The sequence below is a fragment of the Monopterus albus genome, unplaced genomic scaffold, assembly GCF_001952655.1.
Source record: "Monopterus albus unplaced genomic scaffold, M_albus_1.0 scaffold460.1, whole genome shotgun sequence".
NCBI classification, from domain to species: Eukaryota; Metazoa; Chordata; class Actinopteri; order Synbranchiformes; family Synbranchidae; genus Monopterus; species Monopterus albus.
In genome coordinates, this window is record NW_018128340.1 from 73,376 (window position 1) to 83,594 (window position 10,219).

General features: G+C 48.6%; 1 protein-coding gene across 1 annotated transcript in view; it reads right to left on the bottom strand.

Moving 5' to 3' along the window:
- Window positions 1-10,207, bottom strand: part of LOC109952430 (ephrin type-B receptor 4-like) — a gene marked incomplete at its 5' end in the record, with an annotated part of 20,232 nt that extends 10,025 nt beyond the window's left edge. The window contains 5 exon segments of the mRNA XM_020587500.1: window positions 1,612-1,774; window positions 2,076-2,454; window positions 2,762-2,904; window positions 2,983-3,053; window positions 10,171-10,207. Coding sequence (XP_020443156.1) covers window positions 1,612-1,774; window positions 2,076-2,454; window positions 2,762-2,904; window positions 2,983-3,053; window positions 10,171-10,207 — 793 coding nt within the window.
- Between the last annotated feature and the right edge of the window lie 12 nt (window positions 10,208-10,219).

Sequence of the window (10,219 nt, forward strand, 5' to 3'; positions counted from 1 at the left end):
TCAGCAGGATGTGGAAAGTGCTGCCATGATGTCAGCACCACGATCCCCTGCCAGGCGTGTGAGCATCTGACACACACACCCAGTCTCTGAGGGAGCGTTGGCAGCTGGAGTTAACCTCTGAACTTTCCACTCAGCCTGGCCTTTACCTCACCCCCTCCCTTCTGAGTCCACGGGGTTAACCAGAAGCAGAGGCGACCCATGGCCGGCGTTCCCGCTGCAAAGCTTCCTGGTTGCCGTCAGCTGACCTCTGACCTCACAGAGAATAACAGGAAGCCTCGACAACCAAACTATGTGTCGCCTCTCTGCTGAGGTTGTCTGACTGTGCTAAAGAATGCAGCCATCTCATCCTGAATGGAGCCGGTGCAGAGACATGAACCCAGCGAGACTCCATCACATGCACGGGCACATCCCTGTTGGATCACTTCAACCTGAGCCTGTAGCTCGACCGTCTACCTTCTGATGCAAGAGAAACAGTTGTCTCTGAGATAACTGTCCACCATTACACAGTGAGCTCAGTATAATAAACCTCTGTGCAGCGTTTTGGTGTCAGTGGCTGTGTTTCTCCAACTGGACTTCAGTGATCTGGACCTGGAGCTGCTCAGACGCTGAGAGCTGCTGAGATGCTGCTCTCAGTCTGACAGCCACTCAGAAAAGACAGAAAGATCACCCCGAGAGGAAACAACTTCAGCCAGGTGACATCGCTTAATGACTAAACAAGGAACTAAATTAGTGAAGAGATAAAAACATAAGAGAAATGAAAGGAAGCGCAATGTTTCTGTAATAATTAAACAAAAACTAATTAATTAAGTTATATTTAGGCCATAGCTACGTGTTCAGACTGAAGGGAGCTGAGCTCGACTCGTCTGCACAGCATCACTGTCGACAACTCCTGCTCTTTCTCACCTACTGTTTCTCAACACAAAATTATATCGATATGAAACATGAACTTGACATCAAAACACAAAAACAACACAATTAAAACAGAAAACCGTGGAGCTCCGACTCCCCTCCTCTGGTTCACGTCTTCCTGTGCCAGTGAAGTTTAACACCAACTCTGTTCACATTTCTTCCCTCTCGGCCTTTTTTTCCACCAGACTGTCGACACGTCTCAGCCTCTAACCAGCTCCAGCTCCTCTCAGAGTAAACTGCCGCCCTCTGTTTACACTGTGTGTTCACAACACCAAGAATTTTAAGTGCTGACAGTGACACCGACGATGCTTTTACTTCGTAAACTCAAAGACAGACTTGGTTAAATAAATGATGGTGGGAGTGGTGTGTGAGTTGTGTCTGGAAAGCATTCATGTCTCAACACGTCTTATCAAAGCCAGTCTCAGGTCTGTGGTCTTGTAAGAAAACCCTCGTCGTGGTTGATGGATCCAGGTCTCCAGATACTCTGATTTATATCAAAATAGGAGGCACGACTTCCAAGTTAAAGTCCATTTGAGGCCACAGAGTCTCATCAAAGCGGGTCAAGGTCTGTAAACAAAGCTCAGTCGTCACATCTGGTCCTTGTGTCTGACTGAAGTCTGCAGCCAAGACTTCAACTCTGACAGATTTAATCAGAAAAGCCCAAATGAAGTAAATGAAGGTGATTTATTTTGAAATTCTCACCTCGACACCACACATCGGTCTCACCCGCCTCGTATCCGGGGCGACAGGCGCAGCTGGACGTCGGCTGTCCCACCCACTGACCATCTTCACCGCAAAGCATGCTGGGAGGTCGTGACTGCTCTCCGGGCGGCGTGACGGCATTCTCCACACACACACCCTGAGCCTGCAGCACACACACATTTGAAAGCAGTTTCAGAATTAAAGCCTCTAAACAACAGAAACTGTGGCAAACTACAGGACCTTTACTTTGTGAACTTCAGAAGGAAGTTGTACTTTTTAAAGTAAGTGATGAGGCTTTTATTTTGTAAAACAAATTGTAAAGCAAAGAAACAACACTAGTACTTTGTAAAGGACGTTATGTACTGATTTCACTTTGAAACAACACCACAGAGGTGTTTTATTAAATCGGCAATGTTTCCTCGAGTATGGTGCTGGGTACTGAACCCTGCTGTTGCCATGGTTACCTGCTCCACCAGAGAGTGTGGGATGGTTTCAGGGAAGGAGGCGAAGGCGCGACGAAGGGGCGGGCACTTCCTGTAGAAGACCCGTACAGACAGCAGGGCCATGCAGGCGCCCTGGCTATGGAAGGCCAGGTAGAACCCCGCCCCTCGCAGCTGCTCCAGGCGCAGCAGTTTAACGTTATAGCGCCGCTCACCGGCACGGCGCTCGCCACCGCTCTGCAGCAGGTAGTCGGCAGCGACCGTGGCGACTTTGGTGTACGGGTTCTCCATCCAGGCCGGATGAGTGGGCGTGGCCTCATCGGTGTCCGACTGGTAGTAGTAAAGGTTGAAGGTTTCTTTACAGTGACGCTGGTTCAGACCGGAACACTCCATCATGGTGAACCTGGAGGAACACGTTCAGGATCGATCGGGTTTATCTTATCTATAGGTTTTATCATTGATTTCACTTTAATCAGTTTTTCATAAACAGCTTTTTTCAGTGATGAGCAAGTTTTATTTTTCCAAAAATCAAGAATGCATGACAGCCTTAACCACTTAGCCGGTGCTACATGCAGTGAGCCGGGGTTAGCATTAGCATTATCTGTCAGATCAACCAACCGGATCTCGACATAGAGCGTGGTCGCTGCCCTCCGCCGGATCCAGCGCGTCCTCAGCCAATAGGAGGACGGACTGTTATCAAATCAACCAACCGGATCTCGACGTAGAGCGTGGTCGCTGCCCTCCGGCGGATCCAGCGTGTCCTCAGCCAATAGGAGGACGGACTGTTGGGCGTGCAGATCTGATAGGTCCGCACACTGTTGGACTCGTCGTCCAGTCCACTCAGTTCTTCCCACTGCAGAGACACAGACTGTTTATAGCATTCTTCAAATGTTAGCTGCAACTACCAGGCTCCTGTTTGCTGTGTGAGTACCTCTGGGTCATCGGCAGGATGATTTGTCCATCGGAGGTCGGATGTTTCCAGCTTGGTGTTCATCAGCACCTCTGAGAGACAGACAGGCAGACTCGGTCAGACAGGTACAGACACAAACACAGGTGGAGAGAGGTGCTTTTCTCTTGTGATGGAGCAAAGCTAACGATTTCTGCCTGATTCCAGTCTTTGTGTTAACCTAAGCTAAACATGACCTGGACCTAAAGACCTAGTGGTCCTCAACATTGTCTTCAAGAATAATGTGAACCTCCCCGAGAACCTTTACAATGTCCTCAAAAAGCACTTGAACCTTTGAAACATCCTGGAGATCTACTGCAACCTCCACCAGGATCCTTAAACCCCCTAAAACACCTTATATAAATGTCTGAGTACCAATGCGACCCCCAAAAGAATCTCTGAAAACCTTTGAAACCTCCTCAAGATCCTTCAAAATCTGCACAAGAACCAGAAGGACCTCATCAAGAACTCCAAACCTCCTAAAATCCTTTTAACCCTCTTCAAACAGCTGATACCTCCTCAAGAACTGCAACCTTCACAAAAATGTTTGAGAAACACATTGAATGTCTCAGAGAACTCATGAAAGCCCCACAAAAACCTCTGAAACTTGAAACAACTGGAAAACCTTCTTGAGGACCATCAGTACAGTCCCTCCTGGGTGACCCTGAACTTCCTGAGGGATCTGTGGGCCCTCTTCACAGCCCTCTCCAAACAACATGCTGAGTTTTTGTCTTTGAGCTTAAAAACAATTTCAGTGGTTAAAATAAAAGCTCCAGAACCCTTTAAAGCGGTCGCTGATGGGGAACCTGACAGAAACCACAGCAGAGAGCTTCACAGAGAGAAACTCAAACCACAGACCCCCAGTGCTGAGCTCTCACTCTGCAGAGAGTGAGGACGGGTGAAGAAGACCAGGCTTAACTCTGACACACACTTGAAATACTGCTGCATATCAGAAATATCAGCCATGAATAATGTCCTGCCGTCAAAGCTGTGAGAGGGAGACTGGGAAGGCTTAACCCCGACACACAACCACAGGGAAACACCCGGACTGCTCTCCAGCCGTCCCTCTTTAGGCCTCTCGTTGTCAGACCGTCAGGGCTCAGCCGGCAGCTCCAGACACTGGTGTGATACAACAGGCGGTGCTGTCATTTTATGCTAAGTGCGTTTAGCAGCTCGTGGTCAAACGCTCTTGCTGTTGTCCTTAAAGTGCAGTACAACATTCAAGTCTGAACCCACTCGTCCATGCAGCCCTGACAGGATGAACGTGTCACAGTATGAGACCAGGCTCCAGACACCGGGTGTTTCCATCCACGTGCTTTTATGTGTTTTCAATGTGTGGATAAAAACCCCGAGTAGCAAACAGAAAGAAACTGAATGACCACTGATTGTTCCAGCTGGTCTGAGGTGGCTGTGGAGGTGAAAGGGAAACAGACTGGTCATGTGACTCTTCCTCAGGTGTGTGTGGACCTTCCTCACATTATGAGCTCCTTCACCATCTCATCCCAGGTTTAATGGCACCGACTGGACAATCAGTCAGCTCAGGTTCACACAGCAGCCTCATCCCTGGTTTAATAGCACCGACTGGAGAATCAGTCAGCTCAGGTTCACACAGCAGCACGGTGAAGACAGGACTTAACATCCGAGCTTCCTGTGGACAGAACCGTGAACCCCGGTGTCGGAGCTGCTGTCAGTTTACACCACACGGCGTAAAGTTGTGACTGACTGCCCCCACAGACCCAGAGGTGATGTCTGGTCCTGCAGGCGTGGACTGATACGACAGCAGTGATCTGCTTTACCAAGCAGAGAGCCACGTTCCTCAGCTGCTGCCGAGCGGAACCACGAAATGGCTGCTTTCCCTTTCTACACGCTGTAATTACACAACCATACACACACACACACGTACACCAACACACACTAACAAGCTCTTTAATTCTCCTTGACATATTATTTAAACAAGAAGTGACTGAGGCAATGAGAGGACCAGGAAGCACTGTGTGTTTGTGTGTCGGACGTCAGGTCGGGGTGTTTCACACCACTACAGACTATTAATCCAGTTACGAGTTGACAAAGTGTGACTGACATGAATTAAGGTTCACACTCCTACACACTACTACACACTACGATGAACGTCCTTCTACAGCTGCTGACACATCTTGGTTTTAAACCATCACTGTGAGGACGTTTCTACACTGTGAACAAACGTCTGTGGGGACATTTAGGGTTGGGGGGGGGGCATATTATGTAAATGAAGGTCCTCACAAAGGCAGTGTGTGTTTGTCTGTGTGTGTCCTCTCTGGTTGCTTCCACACAGGATCATCACACACTCGTGTAACTGATCTCCAGCAGCACCTGAGCACCTCACTGATCTCAGCTCGTGCCGACGCCGCAGGCTGTGATGTCATGGTGATGTCATGTCATGTGATCAGGGCTGGTATTCAACCTGAACACCTTCATGGTGCCGACAAAGCACACAAACAAGGTCAGGTTTAGAAACAAGATCAATGCTGAAGCGCTGCAGTAAAAAGAACGTTTAGTCGTCCAAAAGAAAAGTTGAACCAGGCTCGAACTTCTACTGCAACATCAGACCGAGCTGGCAACACACACACAAACACACATTATTGGAGGACGGCTGGGTTTACCTCACAAACAAAGACCAGTTCACACTGGGAAACTGGGACGAGTTCCCAGTTAGAACGGCTGTGTCAGTTTACCAGTGTGTCTGGGAGCAGCCTCATGGTGGAAACAAGGCCGACTGAACCGCCTGAGGCCTAACTGGACTGTCCAAGGCCCGACTGAACCACCTGAGGTCTGACTGGACCGTCTGAGATCTGACTGGACCGCCTGAGATCTGACTGAACCGTCTGAGATCTGACTGGACCGTCTGAGGCCTAACTGGACCGTCTGAGATCTGACATTTTCAAACTATACTCAACCCGACTTCACTTTTAAAACTGCAGGTGAACTCCTAATCAGCTTTTTACACACACAACAAAGGACTGAGGGCAGGAAGGAAGAGGAGACCATGACACCGAGCGATGCACCGGGACCAGCAGAGGCTCCTGTTACTGCTGCAGGTTCAGTGAGAAACACAGGGCCTCATCCAGGAAGATCTGCTCTAAACCTCCCAGGTTTGTCCAGATTCTAGAGACTCTGGACCAGAGTCTGTGTCCTATTAGTTACTGGTCCACATCAGGCTCTGTTCATGACTCATACGACAGGTCTGCACCACTGGGGAAGTCCATTTGTAACTCAGAGAAAACAGGGAGGCCGAGCTCCACCTGTTGTGACCACTGTGACAGACCTGACGTTAGGTTTATTGTCAGTAATCTCTGACTGCTAAGGGAAAGCTGAGTTCCAGTCTAGAGCCACCATGTTGGGGCCTTCAGCTGGACCTGGCTCATCACACACAGCCTGCACGTTTACATCAATGAGGAGAGGCTGTGAAACCTTTAGAGACGTCCACCCAAGTAATAATAAAACAAGGAGCCTTACTTTAACTGCAGTTCAGATGATTTATTTAGCGGATGCTAAAGCTAACAGCACCAGATCGTCATCAACCCATTTCAACATCTCCGTTCTCACCCTGTTCTCACTAGGTCACTACTCACAGCCTCCTTGGATGTAGGGAAGTGAAACTGACCCTGACTGGGTGGGCGTCCAAAGACCCCAGAGACGATGACCAGGGGTGTCTGGATCAGGTCTAGACAGGAGCGGGTCTAGGAGCGGGTCTAGGAGCTGGTCTAGGAGCTGGTCTAGGAGCTGGCTCAAGCTGTTCTCACCGTCTCTGACTGACTGCCCCTTTCTTCCAGATCTCCTCAGCCCTTTAGACACCAACTCTCTTTTCCCTGATGGTTTCAAGCCTAGACCTCCAACATCAAGAGACACATGGCGTCTGATGTGCTGCATGCACACGCAGGTTTAGAGGGACATGGTCCCTATAGGGCACGTGCACGGCCGTGTGGCTCCTCAGCGCACAGCACAGTGACAGGGACGAGAGTCGACCACAGAGGGTCCAGCAAACCAGTCCACATCACCTCAGTGTGTCTGCGGGTCAGACGCTGCACACACACGCTCGGGCCAGATGTCTTGTATAAACATCCCGCCAGTGTTGTCCTGGTCATGCACTCTCATCAGCACGTGCACTGTTTACAATGCGAGTGTGTGGTCTCATGCGGCGACTCGGCCTCTAGTGAACCTGCCACTACAAACATCAGTCTGCAGGGCGTTGGGACCAGAACCCTGGAGACCTGGACACCAGACACAGCCCGACTGGACTCGCCTGGACACCAAGAGCTGAAGGAAACAATCTACTTCAGATTGACATTAAGACTCGGCCGTTCTGCACCAACTGTCAAGGTGTTTTCAGTCTCAGAGCTGATTGGACGGTTTGTATGTGAACCTGGCCAATCAGATCTCTGGTTGGTTCGCCTTGTTGATACACCTGTATCGACCCCACCTCCACACAAAGACGTCTGGGAGATAAGGAACTGGTTCTGCAGAGAAACGTGTCCCATGATGCAGTTTGACCTGGAACATGGACACGTCCACAGCACCGTGCTGGAGCAGTGTGTCCAGGTGTGTTCAGCCCTGGAGGGGGGGGTCAGCCCAGGTGTGTTCGGCCAAGGTGTGTTCGGCCCGAGCGCCTAATGCTGACTCAGTGCTGAACAGCTATTAAACCTCCACAGAGCCAATCAACAGATTAACCAACGTGCACTTCACATGCAAATCCCTTCACACGGTCAGAAACTCAACCCAGCAGCTTGAAAGGGATTTGTGCACGGGAGAGAAAGGGACAATAAGGAGAGAGAGGGGTGGGGAGAGAGAGGGGTGGAGAGAGGTTGTCCTTGTGTGGCCGAGGGTTAAAACCAGAACAAAGAGCCGGAGCACGGAGACAATATGGAGACACACCCACTGGGACCAGTTAATGCTCTAAACACACTGGAGTGAATGGAGGGATCATTAGCATCCAGTACCCAGGTCCTTCAGTAAAAGTACTAATACCTCACTGTAGAAATACTCTGTTACAAGTTCTACACTGAATGGTACACAAGTCAAAGTATAATGAGGACACTGTACTTTAAGTATCATAAGTAAAAGTACTGCATGTAGAACGTGTTACTGTACTTTAAGTATCACAAGTAAAAGTACTGCATGTAGAACGTGTCCCCTGTATTTAGAGTGTTATAGGACATTTATCTGATGTTTGACTGATGCATTTCTCTCCCGGAGCGAAGACGCTGTGTTGTTTCCATTCTTTCACGTGGCGCTGCCGCTAACGACAGCTTCATCATGGACTCGTCTGGAGGCTGCTGTCTGATCAATCGATTGATTGGCTGGAGAGAAACATGGTCACAGTGAGCTCAGACAGTTTCGTTGTGCCAGATGTTAAACCACCAGATGTTACAGTCGCTCAGGAGTTATTCAAACAAATCACTTCAGTCTTATTTATCAGGCAGTTTGATCTGTGACCAGTCGTCATGTGGTCTGGTAATGATCTGAACCAGTAAAGACCCGGTAACTGCAGTAGAGAGTACACTGTGTCCCCCTGAGACGCAGTGAAGAACAGGGAGGTGCAATGAAAACACTCAGGTAAAGTCCAAGTACTTTAAAACCGAGGTATTTGATTTACTGACAGAAGATTAATGGGCAACAAGTGAGTAAACGTTTTCTCAGAGCAGAATGTTTCAGTACACTGGGACTGTAAGGACACGAGTTCACCTCGGACAGTTTCATTCACTGAACAATCAATCGATTATTAGCGACAGTGACTATCAGACGTATTGATAGTGTCAGTGATAGCTGGCTGCAGCCTGACAGCTCTGCTACGATGGAACCATAATAACCAGTGTAAAAACAGATCAGATCCTGGTTCCAGCCTCCTCCTCACTCGGTTTACTCACTGCTGGTTCCTCCTTCTGTCTCACTTTGTCACATTTTGTTAATCGTTTTATTGATTCACCAACTTTTCCTTCTCAGATTAAAGTAGAAACTTGATGTGGAGACTCTTAAACTGACTCTCAGGCTTGTTGTGCACAGATTAAAAACCACGTGGATGGAGACGCTGTGGTTTGTTCACGTGGTTCAGGAGGTTGGACACATCAGGACGGAGCCGTTCACCTGCCCTGGTCTCACCTGAAGCTTGTCTCTGTGAGGACACAACTTCGTTGTCTCTGATTCCTTTGTTTTCTTCTTCTGTTCTTAAAACGCCCCCAGTGAAAACACCAGGTCTCCACACTCGGTGGTTTTTGTTTAGATAAAACTCACCACATCTTTAAAAGATATTTAAGGACTAACACAGAGTTCGGCTGATGTCTCACCCTGTTTCTGGTCTTTATAAAAACCTGACCTCGGTCAGGACCCTGATGTTTCCAGTTTGGTCCCAACAACTGAACCCAGCTCTAAACGTTACATCTGAAGTGAAACTGCGGGACATGCTCATGTGTTTGTTGCTGAAACAATTAATTAATGATTATTGAAACTGATGTGATTAATTTTCTGTAAACTGACTTTGTTGTCAACACCGGTAGAGGAACAGAGCTGCAACAGAACCACACACGTTCGATTCCTGGACTCATGTTTCAGTTTCAACCAGACTCCACTCAAACTCGTCCATTTCTGTCTTTACTGGCTTCACTGGTTAGAACTGGTTCTATCTGATATCTGAGGCTGTGGTGAACAAAACAATGCACCAGTATTACTTCAGTAACAGTACAGAGGTTCACTGCAGCTGTAGTTGGTCACAGTGGAACCAATTTACCTGATTATTAACAATCATTATTAATGCTGTGCACCATGTCCAGTGAGCCCGTCTGTCCAGGTAGAACCAGAACCCGCTGCTGTCAGACACAGGTACTACAGTAAAACTACAGTAAAACTACAGTACTCTCCTCTGGAAGCAGGAGGATCAAGTGTCAGAACATCAGAAAACTCCAAACACCTTCAACCGGCTACTTCAGTGAGACAAACGGGACAGATGTTCAGTTTTCTGAGCGTGTGAATTGATTAGGGTCAATCAGCAGATTAATCAATAAACACACAATCAGAAGTGGACGGCTCTTACTGGCTGTGTCCTATCGATTATGTTATTGATCTTAAGTGAAGTGGCAGGAAACACGGACACAAAGTCTGACCCAAGCTATCGATGACTACGGCGGCTGGCAGGGACAAACTTACCTTCGTCGGCCCCGCAGCAGCTCAGCAGCAGCAGCGGGAGGAGGAGCAG